The sequence below is a fragment of the Fistularia commersonii genome, chromosome 9 (assembly GCF_037954325.1).
Source record: "Fistularia commersonii isolate RoL2024-O1a breed Wild chromosome 9, RoL_Fcom_v1.0, whole genome shotgun sequence".
NCBI lineage: Eukaryota > Metazoa > Chordata > Actinopteri > Syngnathiformes > Fistulariidae > Fistularia > Fistularia commersonii.
In genome coordinates this window covers 15,758,451-15,777,104 of record NC_141292.1, presented here as the reverse complement: position 1 = coordinate 15,777,104, position 18,654 = coordinate 15,758,451, and the positions used below count along the sequence as shown (strand labels likewise).

The 18,654-nt window shown below is 45.6% G+C and overlaps 2 protein-coding genes and 1 pseudogene across 3 annotated transcripts; all 3 read left to right on the top strand.

The window, feature by feature from the left end:
• Positions 1-79: 79 nt before the first annotated feature.
• On the top strand, positions 80-4,385 carry LOC147231352 (major histocompatibility complex class I-related protein 1-like). Its single transcript, XM_086152705.1, has 7 exons — positions 80-217; positions 761-1,027; positions 2,271-2,549; positions 3,003-3,293; positions 3,535-3,633; positions 3,811-3,828; positions 4,028-4,385. Exons 1-7 carry the CDS (start codon positions 160-162, stop codon positions 4,081-4,083), a joined length of 1,068 nt encoding a protein of 355 aa, XP_086008831.1. The 5' UTR covers positions 80-159; the 3' UTR covers positions 4,084-4,385.
• A 2,163-nt stretch (positions 4,386-6,548) lies between these two features.
• Positions 6,549-15,798, top strand: LOC147231351 (major histocompatibility complex class I-related protein 1-like). The gene is made up of 8 exons (XM_086152702.1): positions 6,549-6,832; positions 7,381-7,647; positions 8,915-9,193; positions 9,651-9,941; positions 10,178-10,276; positions 10,454-10,471; positions 10,669-14,205; positions 14,748-15,798. Exons 1-7 carry the CDS (start codon positions 6,775-6,777, stop codon positions 10,761-10,763), a joined length of 1,107 nt encoding a protein of 368 aa, XP_086008828.1. The 5' UTR covers positions 6,549-6,774; the 3' UTR covers positions 10,764-14,205; positions 14,748-15,798.
• Positions 14,148-18,355, top strand: LOC147231350 (major histocompatibility complex class I-related protein 1-like; annotated as a pseudogene). Its single transcript, XR_015106635.1, has 7 exons — positions 14,148-14,205; positions 14,765-15,004; positions 16,260-16,535; positions 16,990-17,273; positions 17,510-17,608; positions 17,786-17,803; positions 18,003-18,355. The product of XR_015106635.1 is annotated as a major histocompatibility complex class I-related protein 1-like (transcript).
• Positions 18,356-18,654: the final 299 nt, after the last annotated feature.

Below are 18,654 nucleotides of genomic sequence, written 5' to 3'. Positions count from 1 at the left end.
GTTTCGAGCCGATCTTAATTCTCATTGGCTCAGACGGGGGTTCGTTGCAGCTCCTCCCCAGAGGATCCTTCAGTGGAGCTCCAGATCTTCCACCTGGAAGCCCAGCCTGTGTTTGGGAACAACAACACTTGAACGTCTGAAGGCTCTTCCCACCTGGAGATGATGAAGATCTTTCTACTTGTGCTGGTTGTCATGGGAACGTCCAGCGTGACGGCCGGTAAGTCCGTTTCTTTTCATTTGATTCCTCAAAGAGTCTGAAGCAGCAGCTCGTGTTTAGTTTGGTCCAAAGATGATCTTCAGCCTGTTTCTCATCAACATTTCACCTTTAGAATCAGATGGAAACTGTAGTTTTTAGTTCAGAGTGAGAGTTCAGAGGAGATGGGAGCAAATACGGACGATGTTTGGAGTTTAAGATCCAAAACGAAAGTGAAAGAAAATATGAAGACATTCAGGAAATACAGCATGAAGGAAGGACGGCAGCAAAGATCTTCAAATAAAGTCCCTTTCTATTAATGTTAGAGTTTTATCTGTTCAGATTGAAATCATCCCATTTCCTAAAATACTGGAAATAATCCTTCACTTTGAGATTGACTTGCAGTATTTCTGACTAAATGTTGAACTGCTTTTCTGGAGAATTCAAAGTGTAAGTTCTAGAATAGTTCCATCATTCACTGTGTTTTTACATCTTTGAGTAACTTAAAGCTGTTTATGGAACTTTCAGTCACCAAAACCTCATCATTCGGTGAAATATTTCTTCCAGTGATTCACTCCCTGAAGTATTTCCTCACGGCATCCTCTCAAGTCCCAAACTTCCCAGAGTTTGTAGCTGTTGGTTTGGTGGATGAAGTTCCAATAGCTTACTACGACAGCAACACCAGAACAGCAGAACCCAGAAAGGCCTGGATGGACCAAGTCTCAGCAGATGATCCAAAGTTCTGGGAGAGAGAGACCCAGAGGTTACAGGGTTACCAGCAGGTCTTTAAAGTCAGCATAGAAATCATAAAGCAGTTTTTCAACCAGACTGGAGGTTTGTTCACACACACAAACATACAAGTAACCTTGAGTCTTTGTCCGTCTTCTTCTGGTTAAAAGAGGAAACCACAGTAGATGCTTGGGGCTCTTATTGTGAAACCCTAACAGAGAGCGGAAGTGTGGCATGCTGGGTGGTTGGGAAGATGATGGTGTGGAAGTTCTTCTTCTTCTTCTTCTTCTTTCAGCTTTTCCCTTCAGGTGTCACCACAGCGAGTCAACCTTCTCCATCTAACCCTATTCTCTGGATCTTCCTCTCTCACACCAACTACCTTCATAACTTCTCTCACGACGTCCATAAATCTTCTCTTTGGTCTTCCTCCAGACCTCTTGCCTGGCAGCTCCAATTCCAGCATCCGTCTACCAATATATTCTCCATCCCTCCTCTGTCCATGACCCAACCATCTCAGTCTGGCTTCTCTGACCTTCTCTCCAAAACATCTAACATGTGCTGTTCCTCTGATAGACTCATTCCTGATCCTCTCCATCCTGGTCACTCCCAAAGAGAACCTCAACATCTTCATCTCTGCAACCTCTAGTTCTGCCTGCTGTCTTTTGGTCATTGGAACAGTTTCTAGTCCAAACATCATCGCTGTTCTCACCACTGTCTTGTACACCTTTCCTTTTCTTCTGGCTGATGTTCTTCTATCTCTTGGTACCCCTGACACTTTTCTCCACCCATTCCAACCTGCTTGGACCGTCTCTTCACCTCTTCTCCACACTCTCCTACGCTCTGGACTGTTGACCCTAAGTACCTGAAATCCTCCAGCTTCTTGATCTCCACTCCCTGTAGCCTCACCGTTCCACCCGAGTTCCTCTCATTCACACACATATATTCTGTCTTGCTGCGACTAACTTTCATTCCTCTCCTTTCCAGAGCATACCTCCACCTCTAGATGTTCCTCTATCTGTTGTCTGCTCTCACTACAGATCACAATGTCATCTGCAAACATCATGGTCCATGGAGGTTCTTGTCTAACCTCATCTGTCAGCCTGTCCATCACCATTGTGAACAAGAAGGGTCTCAGAGCTGATCCCTGATGGAGTCCCACCTCCACCTTGAACTTCTCTGTTTTCCCTACAGCACACTGTACCAGTGTCTCACAGCGAGCATACATGTCCTGCACCAGCCTAATATACTTCTCTGCACCCTGACTTTCTGTCTGTCCCATAATAAACACAGCGGACTGTTCTGAGATCTCACTCTCGCTCACTGCAGCTTCTCTCTGTCTCTCTTTCAGGAGTCCACATTCTCCAGGCTAGGTATGGCTGTGAGTTGAACAATGAGACTGGAGAAGTGAATGGTTTTGGTCGAGAAGCTTTTGATGGAGAAGATTACATATCATTTGACCTGAAGACACTGACATGGACCGCTCTGACACCACAGGCTTTCATCACCAAACAGAAGTTTGAAAATAACAAAGCCTTAAATGAGTACTTGAAGCACGATCTCACCCAGTTTTGTCCTGAGTGGCTGAAGAAGTTTCTGGGCTACGGGAGGAGCTCCCTGCTGAGAACAGGTGGAACACATGACCTGACGTCATCTCAGAAACAGTGTTTCTACTTCTTTCCAAACCTTTGCTTATTTACTTGATTTTGAGGAAACAGTTTTGGGACTTCCAGGACGATTGTCCATCTAAGGCCAGTTTGATGTCCAATAAACACGAACCAATCAATCAATCGATCAACCGATCGATCTTCTTTCCTGCTTCTCTGTTCATTGGATGCAGATTCTTGGGTTCTTCCTTTCTGCTTTTTCACTGATTTCACTCTTAAATATTGAAAGTTTAGACGAGGCAGTGAGTAATATTTGTCCACAGCAGAAGAAGGTGTGATGTTTGTACCTTCACTCTTCTTCCTCCATGTCTCTGCCTTCCTTCTCCTGCCCACTTTCTAATCTGCCTCCTCCGTGTGGATGGAAGTTCTTCTGAGTTCAGGCGTTGACAGAAACTCTGTTTCTCTTGACGCTCCAGATCTTCCCAGAGTGCATCTCCTCCAGAAGACGCCCTCCTCTCCGGTCACCTGCCACGCCACCGGTTTCTTCCCCAGGGAAGCCATGCTGTTCTGGACGAAGGACGGAGAGAAGGTCCCTCAGGAGCTCGGAGAGATCCTCCCCAACTCCGACGGAACCTTCCAGATGAGCACTGACCTGAAGCTCCCGGACACACCCGGAGATCTGAGGGCATACAAGTGTGTGTTCCAGCTCTCCGGTGTCAAGGAGGACATGGTCACCGTCCTGGACAGAGACGCCATCAGGAGCAACGGTAAGACTGGACTCACAGGGGATGAAGGTAGGAAACGACCCTCTAGTTTCCCATCAGCGTCCAGATCTTCAGATCCAAAGTGTGTCGGATTCATGTCTGCCATCAGTCGGGCTTTTTCTTCTTGACGAATTGTTCAAGTCAGGATCAGTCAAACTTAACTGGTTAACAAGAACTGAACCGCAGAGAAGCAGAGAGACGATTTCAAGATGAGAAACTGTTTGTGTTGTGTTTTGCTGGACAGCAAAGCCTGGCCTCGTCCTCCCCGTCGTCATCACACTGGTTGTTGCTGCTCTGCTCACCGTCGTTGCTGTTGGATACGTCTTCTACAAGAAGAAGTCTGGTGAGAGACCTCCACAGGGAGATGTTTGACTTGGACTTGATGTCGTTTCGTTGTAAATATCTTTGTCCCAACGTGAAGCCATGCGAGTGTCCGAGCTTCAGCCTCGCCATGTTGAGACACATCGTCTGCAAACTCTTCTGGCAAAGCTGAATTATTTCTCTTCTCTTTGCATTTCAGCCGAAGCTCCTCCGTCTCGTAAGTAGATACACTTTTTGTTCAATTCTTTGGAAGTGACTCGCTCTCTGAAGATCCAAAATGTCTTCTGGTGGCGCCTTTAACCATCAGCAGAATCTAAACCTGAACCTCAGTGGAACCAGCAGAGGTGTTTCCTGAAGGGGCAAGACTTGTAGTTCGGAACAGGACTCGGGCTTATTGTGTGTTTCTGACCTTCCAGCTGTCGGCAGCTCAGAAGTTCTGGAGGAACTCAATCCCAAACCCTCCTCATCTTGAGGGACAAACCCACCCCTGCACTCAGTGAGTTCCTCCTGAAAGCTGCCTTCCAGGGTTCTTCTCGTCTCCTCGGGCTTTCAGATGAATTGTGGAAGTGGCCAAAGAGAGGAGACGTCATCTTCAGTCCAGCCATAAACTCAGAACAACGAGTTCAACATCTAGAATGGAGTTTTACATTGGATTTGATTTCCGGTAATGTTTTTTTTTCTGTGCAATAAATTCCTTAAATGCCCCCCAAAGTCTTAAATAAGTCGTGAACAGCAGTTATCGGGGATGAAGTGTGTGTCATTGTGAGTTTTTGGGCGTGTTCTAATAAAAAGAAACGTTTGTTTACCAACCACTCGTAATTGTTGAACACGTCCCATCAGACGCTACTTTGGTGTCAGAAGTAAAATCCATGGGTTTGATCTGCTGAACTCTGATCTCCAAGCCCAAACCCAGCTCACTCGGCTTCTTCAGTCGGAGGTATGGCGGCATGGAGAGAAAAACACGCTAGTTTTTGAGTCAAAGAGGAGCTGGTAAGAGTTTGACTGTGCTTTGAACGCCCTTTGTTTGTCCTTGCTACCTCTACCTTGACTATGTGCTGTATCTCCCTGGACTCCTGTTTGCTCCCTTCAGTCCCCTCAATGTCCCACTTCTTCTAGGCTACCCTCTTTCCCTGTATATAAACCTGCATTTCTTCATTCCACAATTGATTCTCCTCATGTACTTTCCTTCCAGACGGCACACCAAGTACTCTCCAACCCAACTACACTAGCTGTAGTTGCCCAGTCAGCTAGAAGATGACCACTCAGAGCTTTTCTAAATTCCAACCTTCAAACTACACAACTCTACTCCCTTTTCATCGTCCCCCACTTCGTATTCTAGTGTGCCTTTGTCCTCTTCATCTTCCTTGTCACCAGAGTCATCCTACAAACCAGCATCCTATGCTGTCTGGCTACACTCTCACCTACAACTACTTTGCAGTCACTGATCTCTCTCAGGTTACCTCGTCTATACAAGATGTAGTCTACCTGCGTGCTCCTACCTCTGCTCTTATAAGAGATTCGAGGTCCACCAATTTCCATGAGAAAACGAGATCAAATGCGGAATTATGGAAAGGAGACACTCAAGGAGCGATCTCGATATCCTCTCTCTTTACGTCCATATATCTTCTCTTTGGTCTTTCTCGAGACCTCTTGCCTGGCAGCTCCAATTCCAGCATCCGTCTACCAATATATTCTCTATCTCTCCTCTGTACATGACCCAACCATCTCAGTCTGGCTTCTCTGACCTTCTCTGACCTTCTCTCCAAAGCATCTAACATGTGCTGTTCCTCTGATAGAGGAACAGGAACATTCCTGATCCTCTCCATCCTGGTCACTCCCAAGGAGAACCTCAACATCTTCATCTCTGCAACTCCAAGCTCTGCTTCCTGTCCTTTTTGTCATTGTAACAGTTTCTAGTCCATACAGCATCACTTGTCTCACCACTGTCGTGCACACCTGTCCTTTCATTCTGGCTGAAAGTCTTCATCACTGTCCATGGAGATTCCTGTCTAACCTCATCTGTCAGCCTGTCCATCACCATTGCAAACAAGAAGGGGCTCAGAGCTGATCCCTGATGGAGTCCCACCTCCATCTTGAACTTCTCTGTTACTCCTACAGCACACCGCACCAGTGTCCCACAGCGAGCATACATGTCCTGCACCAGTCTCACATACTGATCTGCCATTCCAGATTTCCTTCCAGAGCTCCTCTCTTGGCACCCTGTCATATGCTTTTTCTAGGTCTACAAAAACACAAGGCAGCTCCCTCTGGCCTTCTCTGTACTTTTCTATTAGCATTCTCAACGCAAATACTGCATCTGTAGTCTCCATTCTTCAGGCATCTTCTCACTCTCATACAACTTCATTGTATGCCTCATCAACTTTATCCCTCTATAGTTGCCACAATTCTGCACATCCCCTTTATTCTTAAAAATAGGCACCATCACACTTTGTCTCCATTCTCCAGGCATCTTCTCACTCTCTAAGATCCTGTTGAATAATCTAGTCAGGAAATCTACCGCTGCCTCTCCTAGACACTTCCACACCTCCACAGGTATATCATCAGGACCAACTGCTTTTCCACTCTTCATCCTCTTCAATGCCTTCCTCACTTCACTTTTACTAATTTGTGCTACTTTGTGGTCTACAATAGTCCCCTCTTCTACCCTTGCCTCTCTTTCATTTTCCACATTCATCAGTTCTCCAAAGTACTCTTTCCATCTTCCCATCACTCTTCTAGCATCTGTCAACACATTTCCCTCTCTGTCCTTTATCACCCGGACCTGCTGTACATCCTTTCCATCTTTATCTCTCTGTTTCGCCAACCTGTATAGATCATTCTCACCCTCCTTACTATCCAACTGAGCATACAAGTCATCATACGCCCTTTGTTTTGCCTTTGCTACCTCTATCTTTACCTTTCGCCACATCTCCCTGAACTCCTGTCTGTTCTCTTCAGTCCTCTCAGTATCCCACTTCTTCTTTGCTAACCGCTTTCTCTGTATACACTCCTGCACTTCCTCATTCTCATCGGCTCAGACGGGGGTTCCTTCCAGCTCCTCCCCAGTGGGTCCTTCAGTGGAGCTCCAGATCTTCCACCTGGAAGCCCAGCGTGTGTTTGAGAACAACAACACTTGAACGTCTGAGGCTCTTCCCACCTGGAGATGATGAAGATCCTTCTACTTGTGCTGGTTGTCATGGGAACGTCCAGCGTGACGGCCGGTAAGTCCGTTTCTTTTCGCTTCATTTGATTTCCTCAAAGAGTCTGAAGCAGCAGCTCGTGTTTAGTTTGGTCCAAAGATGATCTTCAGCCTGTTTCTCATCAACATTTCACCTTTAGAATCAGATGGAAACTGTAGTTTTTAGTTCAGAGTGAGAGTTCAGAGGAGATGGGAGCAAATACGGACGTTGTTTGGAGTTTAAGATCCAAAACGAAAGTGAAAGTAAATATGAAAACATTCAGGAAATACAGCATGAAGGAAGGACAGAAGCAAAGATCTTCAAATAAAGTCCCTTTCTATTAATGTTGGAGTTTTATCTGTTCAGATTGAAATCATCCCATTTCCTAAAATACTGGAAATAATCCTTCACTTTGAGATTGACTTGCAGTATTTCTGACTAAATGTTGAACTGCTTTTCTGCTAAATTAAAGTGTAAGTTCTAGAATTTTTCCATCATTCACTGTGTTTTTACATCTTTGAGTAACTTAAAGCTGTTTATGGAACTTTCAGTCACCAAAACCTCATCATTCGGTGAAATATTTCTTCCAGTGATTCACTCCCTGAAGTATCTCTTCATGAGATCCTCTCAAGTCCCAAACTTCCCAGAGTTTGTAGCTGTTGGTTTGGTGAATGAAGTTCTATTAGTTCACTATGACAGCAACACCAGAACAGCAGAACCCAGACAGGCCTGGATGGACCAAGTCTCAGCAGATGATCCAAAGTTCTGGGAGAGAGAGACCCAGAGGTTACAGGATCTCCAGCGGGTCTTTAAAGTCAACATAGAAATCTTAAAGCAGCTTTTCAAGCAGACTGGAGGTTTGTTCACACACACAAACATACAAGTAACCTTGAGTCTTTGTCCGTCTTCTTCTGGTTAAAAGAGGAAACCAAAGTAGATGCTTGGGGCTCTTATTGTGAAACCCTAACAGAGAGCGGAAGTGTGGCATGCTGGGTGGTTGGGAAGATGATGGTGTGGAAGTTCTTCTTCTTCTTCTTCTTCTTCTTCTTCTTCTTCTTCTTCTTCTTCTTCTTCTTCTTCTTTCGGCTTTTCCCGTTAGGGGTCGCCACAGTGAATCCACCTTCTCCATCTAACCCTATTCTCTGGATCCTCCTCTCTCACACCAACTACCTTCATATCTTCTCTCACTACGTCCATCCATCTTCTCTTTGGTCTTCCTCTAGACATCCAATTCCAGCATCCGTCTACCAATATATTCTCTCTCCCTCCTCTGTCCATGACCCAACCATCTCAGTCTGGCTTCTCTGACCTTCTCTCCAAAACATCTACCATGTGCTGTTCCTCTGATAGACTCATTCCTGATCCTCTCCATCCTGGTCACTCCCAAAGAGAACCTCAACATCTTCATCTCTGCAACCTCTAGTTCTGCCTGCTGTCTTTTGGTCATTGGAACAGTTTCTAGTCCAAACATCATCGCTGGTCTCACCACTGTCTTGTACACCTTCCTTTCCTTCTGGCTGATGTTCTTCTATCTCTTGGTACCCCTGACACTTTTCTCCACCCATTCCAACCTGCTTGGACCGTCTCTTCACCTCTTCTCCACACTCTCCTACGCTCTGGACTGTTGACCCTAAGTACCTGAAATCCTCCAGCTTCTTGATCTCCACTCCCTGTAGCCTCACCGTTCCACCCGAGTTCCTCTCGTTCACACACATATATTCTGTCTTGCTGCGACTAACTTTCATTCCTCTCCTTTCCAGAGCATACCTCCACCTCTAGATGTTCCTCTACCTGTTGTCTGCTCTCATCACAGATCACAATGTCATCCACAAACATCATGGTCCATGGGGATTCCTGTCTAACCTCATCTGTCAGCCTGTCCATCACCATTGTGAACAAGAAGGGGCTCAGAGCTGATCCCTGATGGAGTCCCACCTCCACCTTGAACTTCTCTGTTTTCCCTACAGCACACTGTACCAGTGTCTCACAGCGAGCATACATGTCCTGCACCAGCCTAATATACTTCTCTGCACCCTGACTTTCTGTCCGTCCCATAATAAACACAGCGGACTGTTCTGAGATCTCACTCTCGCTCACTGCAGCTTCTCTCTGTCTCTCTTTCAGGAGTCCACATTCTCCAGGCTACGTTTGGCTGTGAGTTGAACAATGAGACTGGAGAAGTGAATGGTTTTGGTCGAGAAGCTTTTGATGGAGAAGATTACATATCATTTGACCCGAAGACACTGACATGGACCGCTCTGAGACCACAGGCTTTCATCACCAAACAGAAGTATGAAAATAACAAAGCCTTAAATGAGCACTTGAAGCAAGATCTCACCCAGAGTTGTCCTGAGTGGCTGAAGAAGTTTCTGGACTACGGGAGGAGCTCCCTGCTGAGAACAGGTGGAATCACATGACCTGACGTCATCTCAGAAACAGTGTTTCTACTTCTTTCCAAACCTTTGCTTATTTACTTGATTTTGAGGAAACAGTTTTGGGACTTCCAGGACGATTGTCCATCTAAGGCCAGTTTGATGTCCAATAAACACGAACCAATCAATCAATCGATCAACCGATCGATCTTCTTTCCTGCTTCTCTGTTCATTGGATGCAGATTCTTGGTGGGTTCTTCCTTTCTGCTTTTTCGCTGATTTCACTCTTAAATATTGAAAGTTTAGACGAGACAGTGAGTAATATTTGTCCACAGCAGAAGAAGGTGTGATGTTTGTACCTTCACTCTTCTTCCTCCATGTCTCTGCCTTCCTTCTCCTGCCCACTTTCTAATCTGCCTCCTCCGTGTGGATGGAAGTTCTTCTGAGTTCAGGCGTTGACAGAAACTCTGTTTCTCTTGACGCTCCAGATCTTCCCAGAGTGCATCTCCTCCAGAAGACGCCCTCCTCTCCGGTCACCTGCCACGCCACCGGTTTCTTCCCCAGGGAAGCCAAGCTGTTCTGGACGAAGGACGGAGAGATGGTCCCTCAGAAGCTCGGAGAGATCCTCCCCAACTCCGACGGAACCTTCCAGATGAGCGCCGACCTGAAGCTCCCGGACACACCCGGAGATCTGAGGGCATACAAGTGTGTGTTCCAGCTCTCCGGTGTCAAGGAGGACATGGTCACCGTCCTGGACAGAGACGCCATCAGGAGCAACGGTAAGACTGGACTCACAGGGGATGAAGGTGGGAAACTCTAGTTCTCCATCAGCGTCCAGATCTTCAGATCCAAAGTGTGTCGGATTCATGTCTGCCATCAGTCGGGCTTTTTCTTCTTGCCGAATTGTTCAAGTCAGGATCAGTCAAACTTAACTGGTTAACAAGAACTGAACCGCAGAGAAGCAGAGAGACGATTTCAAGACCAGGAACTTTTTGTGTTGTGTTTTGCTGGACAGCAAAGCCTGGCCTCGTCCTCCCCGTCGTCATCGCACTGGTTGTTGCTGCTCTGCTCATCGCGGTTGCTGTTGGATACGTCTTCTACAAGAAGAAGTCTGGTGAGAGACCTCCACAGGGAGATGTTTGACTTGGACTCGATGTTGTTTCGTTGTAAATATCTTTGTCCCAACGTGAAGCCGTGCGAGTGTCCGAGCTTCAGCCTCGCCATGTTGAAACACATCGTCTGCAAACTCTTCTGGCAAAGCTGAATTATTTCTCTTCTCTTTGTATTTCAGCCAAAGCTCCTCAGTCTCGTAAGTAGATACTTTTTGTTCAATTCTTTGGAAGTGACTCGCTCTCTGAAGATCCAAAATGTCTTCTGGTGGCGCCTTTAACCATCAGCAGAATCTAAACCTGAACCTCAGTGGAACCAGCAGAGGTGTTTCCTGAAGGGACAAGACTTGTAGTTCGGAACAGGATTCGAGCTAATTGTTTGTTTCTGACCTTCCAGCTGTCGGCAGCTCAGAAGTTTTGGAGGAACTCAATCCCCAACCCTCCTCATCTTCAGGGACAAACCCACCACTGCACTCAGTGAGTTCCTGCTGAAAGCTGCCTTCCAGGGTTCTTCTCATCTCCTCGGGCTATCAGATGAATTGTGGAAGTGGCCAAAGAGAGGAGACGTCATCTTCAGTCCAGCCATAAACTCAGAACAACGAGTTCAACATCTAGAATGGAGTTTAACATTGGATTTCTGAAGACAAGCAACTATAAAAGTGTATTTAAAAAGGATTCGACTCCATAAAAACATGAGTGGAACTGAAGGACGTTCCATCCAACATCTACTCAGCATCACTGAAAGACACGTTTCTCCACAACACGTTGACAAATCATCCTGAGATCTGGCTCTGAATGCAACACCACTTGGTTTATTTATCTACATGTCCACTATGAAAAATGAATTTCCAGTTCTACTGTTTTGCTGTCATTTATTCTTCTATTGAATTGTTTTGTTTGACAGAAAATCTGTATTTAGAAACTGGAGTTTCTTTCTGTGGATTTTGTTTTAAAAGAACAAAAATCAAAGATGAGATTCACGTCTTCTGTCCAATCCTGTCGAAGAAGAAGAAGAAGAAGAAGAAGAAGAAGAAGAAGAAGAAGAAGAAGAAGAAGAAGAAGAAGAAGAAGAAGAAGAAGAAGAAGAAGAAGAAGAAGAAGAAGAAGAAGAAGAAGAAGAAGAAGAAGAAGAAGAAGAAGAAGAAGAAGAAGAAGAAGAAGAAGAAGAAGAAGAAGAAGAAGAAGAAGAAGAAGAAGAAGAAGAAGAAGAAGAAGAAGAAGAAGAAGAAGAAGAAGAAGAAGAAGAAGAAGAAGAAGAAGAAGAAGAAGGAGGAGGAGGAGGAGGAGGAGGAGGAGAAGAAGGAGAAGAAGGAGAAGAAGAAGGAGAAGGAGAAGGAGAAGGAGAAGGAGAAGAAGAAGAAGAAGATCATCAGGAATGAGTCTATCAGAGGAACAGCACATGTTAGATGTTTTGGAGAGAAGGTCAGAGATGGTTGGGTCATGGACAGAGGAGGGATTAGTGAATATATTGGTAGACGGATGCTAGAATTGGAGCTGCCAGGCAAGAGGTCTGGAGGAAGACCAAAGAGAAGATATGAAGGTAGTTGGTGTGAGAGAGGAGGATCCAGAGAATAGGGTTAGATGGAGAAGGTGGATTCGCTGTGAAGACCCTGAAAGGAAAAGACCAAAGGAAAAGAAGAATTTGTCACAGGGGTGCAGAACATGTATGACCAAGACAAAATGATGATTGAGATGGTTTGGACATGAACAACTCTCAGTGTCCCACTTCTTTGCTAACCACTTTCTCTGTATATTTTCCTCCCCTCCTCATTCCACCACCAAGTCTCCTTATCTACTTCCCTTCCAGGTGACACACCAAGTACCCAATTTTCTGCACCATAAGGCGCACTGGATTATAAGGCGCACCTTCAATCAATGGCCTTTTTTTTTTTTTTTTTTTAAATTTCATATATAAGGCGCACCGCATTATAAGGCGCATATAATAGAAGCTACAGTGGTGGCTGGGGTTGCGTTATGCATCCACTAAATGGAGCTGCGCTAAAAGGGAATGTCAACAAAACAGTCAGATAAGTCAGTCAAAATTTATTAATAGAATACAACTCCGTTCACTCCCAAAACAAGTTAGTGCGTTCACAATACGGTACTGTACGCACCGGTTTAAATACCGGTCTTACCGGTGTTTAAACAATGTATTTCCAACTCCATTTGTCACAGTTCAAAGCTTTTCATAAAACGAAAGCACCGAGAAGGATCGCCTCTAAATTCATTGTTGTTTATTTTGCTAGCTAGTGCTGTTGCCTTCATTGGAATAGTGACTGTAGAGACGCTTCTAGTTGCTGCTCTCTGTTCGACAACCCACTGTTCAAGTTTGTCCTCCAACTGAAGCCATCTTGCTTTGTTCCCTCGGAAACTCTGTTTGGTCTTCTTTACTTGGTGCAAGTCATCTTGTCGCTTCCTCCACTTCTGCACCATTGATTCGTTCATGTTGAATTCTCTGGCTGCTGCTCTATTCCGTGTCCTACTGCGAGACTGATCTTCTTGAGTTTAAACTCTGCGTCGTAAGCCTGCCTCCTGAAAGGTGCCGTTGTGGGGTCTTTATACACAAGTGGTGGGACTGGAATTCCCCTTTACGGTTTTTACCGCTGCTACTTCGGCGACGTGCGCTCACACACACACAAATGGAAACGAACATGCGCACTTCGCGCAGTCATATATCCTAGCATGCACCGCGCGCTTCGTCTTCTACGGGGGAAAATGGAGTCGCGGCTGCTTCCCGTAGTTGCGAGACCTTTTGCGGCTCAATATTGTTCCACATATAAGGCGCACTGGATTATAAGGCGCACTGGTGGTTTTTGAGCAGATTAAAGGCTTTTAGGTGCCTTATAGTGCGGATAATATGGTACTCTTCTACCTGTCTCCCTGATAACACTAGCTGTTGTTGTCCAATCATCTGGAAGCTCACCCTGACCACCCAGACCCTTTCTCAACTCCTCCCTGAAAACCATGCAACACTCCTCCCTTTTTAGTTTCCACCACTTTGTCCTCTGCTCTACCTTTGTCCTCTTCATCTTCCTTGTCACCAGAGTCATCCTACAAACCACCATCCTATGCTGTCTGGCTACACTCTCACCTACAACTACTTTGCAGTCACTGGTCTCTTTCACGTTACCTCGTCTATACAAGATGTAGTCTACCTGCGTGCTCCTACCTCCGCTCTTGTAAGTTACCCTATGTTCCTGTTTTTTCTGGAAAAAGGTGTTCACTACAGCCATTTCCATCCTTTTTGCAAAATCTACCACCATCTGTCCCTCTGCATTCCTATCCTGGATCCCAAATCTGCCCATCACTTCTTCATCCCCTCTATTGCCTTCACCAACATGTCCATTGAAGTCTGCACCAATGACCACTCTCTCATTTCTGGGAATATTCTGCATCACTTCATCCAAGTCATTCCAGAACTTCTCCTTCTCTTCAGATTCACATCCCACCTGTGGTTCATAGCCACTAACAACACTGAGCATCACACCTTCAATTTCCAGTTTCAGACTCATAAGTATCTGACATCTTTTCACCTCCAGAACAACTTTTTTTTTGTTTCATACCTTTTGTATACTTTACATTTTTTTTCTTTTATATTTTTATGTATTTATCGCTGATGATTTCATTTTAACAGCAATGTTTCCATGACTATAAAAGAATTCTGACTGACTTTCCCTTCCAGCCTGTGCATTTAGAGTTTACCTGGCAACCCGTGATGTTTCGAGCCGATCTGAATTCTCATTGGCTCAGACGGGGGTTCGTTGCAGCTCCTCCCCAGAGGATCCTTCAGTGGAGCTCCAGATCTTCCACCTGGAAGCCCAGCGTGTGTTTGGGAACAACAACACTTGAACGTCTGAAGGCTCTTCAAACCTGGAGATGATGAAGATCTTTCTACTTGTGCTGGTTGTCATGGGAACGTCCAGCGTGACGGCCGGTAAGTCCGTTTCTTTTCATTTGATTTCTCAAAGAGTCTGAAGCAGCAGCTCGTGTTTAGTTTGGTCCAAAGATGATCTTCAGCCTGTTTCTCATCAACATTTCACCTTTAGAATCTGATGGAAACTGTAGTTTTTAGTTCAGAGTGAGAGTTCAGAGGAGATGGGAGCAAATACGGACGTTGTTTGGAGTTTAAGATCCAAAACGAAAGTCAAAGAAAATATGAAGACATTCAGGAAATACAGCATGAAGGAAGGACAGAAGCAAAGATCTTCAAATAAAGTCCCTTTCTATTAATGTTAGAGTTTTATCTGTTCAGATTGAAATCATCCCATTTCCTAAAATACTGGAAATAATCCCTCACTTTGAGATTGACTTGCAGTATTTCTGACTAAATGTTGAACTGCTTTTCTGCGAAATTAAAGTGTAAGTTCTAGAATAGTTCCATTATTCACTGTGTTTTTACATCTTTGAGTAACTTAAAGCTGTTTATGGAACTTTCAGTCACCAAAACCTCATCATTCGGTGAAATATTTCTTCCAGTGATTCACTCCATGAAGTATCTCTTCATGAGATCCCCTCCAGTCCAGAGTTTGTAGCTGTTGGTTTGGTGAATGAAGTTCCAATAGCTTACTACGACAGCAACACCAGAACAGTAGAACCCAGACAGGACTGGATGGACCAAGTCTCAGCAGATCATCCATGGTTCTGGGAGACAGAGACCCAGAGGTTACTGGGTCTCCAGTGGGCCTCTCAAGTCAACATAGAAATCTTAAAGCAGTTTTTCAACCAGACTGGAGGTTTGTTCACACACACAAACATACAAGTAACCTTGAGTCTTTGTCCGTCTTCTTCTGGTTAAAAGAGGAAACCACAGTAGATGCTTGGGGCTCTTATTGTGAAACCCTAACAGAGAGCGGAAGTGTGGCATGCTGGGTGGTTGGGAAGATGATGGTGTGGAAGTTCTTCTTCTTCTTCTTCTTCTTCTTCTTCTTCTTCTTCTTCTTCTTCTTTCGGCTTTTCCCGTTAGGGGTCGCCACAGTGAATCCACCTTCTCCATCTAACCCTATTCTCTGGATCCTCCTCTCTCACACCAACTACCTTCATATCTTCTCTCACTACGTCCATCCATCTTCTCTTTGGTCTTCCTCTAGACATCCAATTCCAGCATCCGTCTACCAATATATTCACTATCCCTCCTCTGTCCATGACCCAACCATCTCAGTCTGGCTTCTCTGACCTTCTCTCCAAAACATCTAACATGTGCTGTTCCTCTGATAGACTCATTCCTGATCCTCTCCATCCTGGTCACTCCCAAAGAGAACCTCAACATCTTCATCTCTGCAACCTCTAGTTCTGCCTGCTGTCTTTTGGTCATTGGAACAGTTTCCAGTCCAAACATCATCGCTGGTCTCACCACTGTCTTGTACACCTTCCTTTCCTTCTGGCTGATGTTCTTCTATCTCTTGGTACCCCTGACACTTTTCTCCACCCATTCCAAACTGCTTGGACCGTCTCTTCACCTCTTCTCCACACTCTCCTACGCTCTGGACTGTTGACCCTAAGTACCTGAAATCCTCCACCTTCTTGATCTCCACTCCCTGTAGCCTCACCGTTCCACCCGAGTTCCTCTCATTCACACACATATATTCTGTCTTGCTGCGACTAACTTTCATTCCTCTCCTTTCCAGAGCATACCTCCACCTCTAGATGTTCCTCTACCTGTTGTCTGCTCTCATCACAGATCACAATGTCATCCACAAACATCATGGTCCATGGAGGTTCCTGTCTAACCTCATCTGTCAGCCTGTACATCACCATTGCGAACAAGAAGGGTCTCAGAGCTGATCCTTGATGGAGTCCCACCTCCACCTTGAACTTCTCTGTTACCCCTACAGCACACTGTACCAGTGTCTCACAGCGAGCATACATGTCCTGCACCAGCCTAATATACTTCTCTGCACCCTGACTTTCTGTCCGTCCCATAATAAACACAGCGGACTGTTCTGAGATCTCACTCTCGCTCACTGCAGCTTCTCTCTGTCTCTCTTTCAGGAGTCCACATTCTCCAGGCTACGTTTGGCTGTGAGTTGAATGACGAGACTGGAGAAGTGAATGGTTTTGGTCGAGATGTTTATGATGAAGATTTCATATCATTTGACCTGAAGACACTGACATGGACCGCTCCGAGACCACAGGCTTTCATCTCCAAACGGAACTTTGAAAATAACAAAATCTTCAGTCAGTACTTGAAGCACGATCTCACCCAGTATTGTCCTGAGTGGCTGAAGAAGTATCTGGACCACGGGAGGAGCTCCCTGCTGAGAACAGGTGGAATCACATGACCTGACGTCATCTCAGAAACAGTGTTTCTACTTCTTTCCAAACCTTTGCTTATTTACTTGATTTTGAGGAAACAGTTTTGGGACTTCCAGGATGATTGTCCATCTAAGGCCAGTTTGATGTCCAATAAACACGAACCAATCAATCAATCGATCAACCGATCGATCTTCTTTCCTGCTTCTCTGTTCATTGGATGCAGATTCTTGGGTTCTTCCTTTCTGCTTTTTCGCTGATTTCACTCTTAAATATTGAAAGTTTAGACGAGACAGTGAGTAATATTTGTCCACAGCAGAAGAAGGTGTGATGTTTGTACCTTCACTCTTCTTCCTCCATGTCTCTGCCTTCCTTCTCCTGCCCACTTTCTAATCTGCCTCCTCCGTGTGGATGGAAGTTCTTCTGAGTTCAGGCGTTGACAGAAACTCTGTTTCTCTTGACCCTCCAGATCTTCCCAGAGTGCATCTCCTCCAGAAGACGCCCTCCTCTCCGGTCACCTGCCACGCCACCGGTTTCTTCCCCAGGGAAGCCATGCTCTTCTGGACGAAGGACGGAGAGAAGGTCCCTCAGGACCTCGGAGAGATCCTCCCCAACTCCGACGGAACCTTCCAGATGAGCACTGACCTGAAGCTCCCGGAGAAGATCTGAGGGCATACAAGTGTGTGTTCCAGCTCTCCGGTGTCAAGGAGGACATGGTCACCGTCCTGGACAGAGACGCCATCAGGAGCAACGGTAAGACTGGACTCACAGGGGATGAAGGTGGGAAACTCTAGTTCTCCATCAGCGTCCAGATCTTCAGATCCAAAGTGTGTCGGATTCATGTCTGCCATCAGTCGGGCTTTTTCTTCTTGCCGAATTGTTCAAGTCAGGATCAGTCAAACTTAACTGGTTAACAAGAACTGAACCTCAGAGAAGCAGAGAGACGATTTCAAGACCAGAAACTGTTTGTGTTGTGTTTTGCTGGACAGCAAAGCCTGGCCTCGTCCTCCCCGTCGTCATCGCAGTGGTTGTTATTGCTCTGCTCGCCGTCGTTGCCGTTGGATACGCCTTCTATAAGAAGAAGTCTGGTGAGAGACCTCCACAGGGAGATGTTTGACTTGGACTCAATGTCGTTTCGTTGTCAATATCTTTGTCCCAACGTGAAGCCATGCGAGTGTCCGAGCTTCAGCCTCGCCATGTTGAGACACATCGTCTGCAAACTCTTCTGGCAAAGCTGAATTATTTCTCTTCTCTTTGCATTTCAGCCGAAGCTCCTCCGTCTCGTAAGTAGATACACTTTTTGTTCAATTCTTTGGAAGTGACTCGCTCTCTGAAGATCCAAAATGTCTTCTGGTGGCGCCTTTAACCATCAGCAGAATCTAAACCTGAACCTCAGTGGAACCAGCAGAGGTGTTTCCTGAAGGGGCAAGACTTGTAGTTCGGAACAGGACTCGGGCTTATTGTTTGTTTCTGACCTTCCAGCTGTCGGCAGCTCAGAAGTTCTGGAGGAACTCAATCCCAAACCCTCCTCATCTTGAGGGACAAACCCACCCCTGCACTCAGTGAGTTCCTGCTGAAAGCTGCCTTCCAGGGTTCTTCTCGTCTCCTCGGGCTTTCAGATGAATTGTGGAAGTGGCCAAAGAGAGGAGACGTCATCTTCAGTCCAGCCATAAACTCAGCACAACGAGTTCAACATCTAGAATGGAGTTTAACATTGGATTTGATTTCCGGTAATGTTTTTTTTTTCTGTGCAATAAATTCCTTAAATGCCCCCCAAAGTCTTAAATAAGTCGTGAACAGCAGTTATCGGGGATGAAGTGTGTGTCATTGTGAGTTTTTGGGCGTGTTCTAATAAAAAGAAACGTTTGTTTACCAACCACTCGAAATTGTTGAACACGTCCCATCAGACGCTACTTTGGTGTCAGAAGTAAAATCCATGGGTTTGATCTGCTGATCTCTGATCTCCAAGCCCAAACCCACTTCACTCGGCTTCTTCAGTCGGAGGTATGGCGGCATGGAGAGAAAAACACGCTAGTTTTTGAGTCAAAGAGGAGCTGGTAAGAGTTTGACTGTGCTTTGAACGCCCTTTGTTTGTCCTTGCTACCTCTACCTTGACTATGTGCTGTATCTCCCT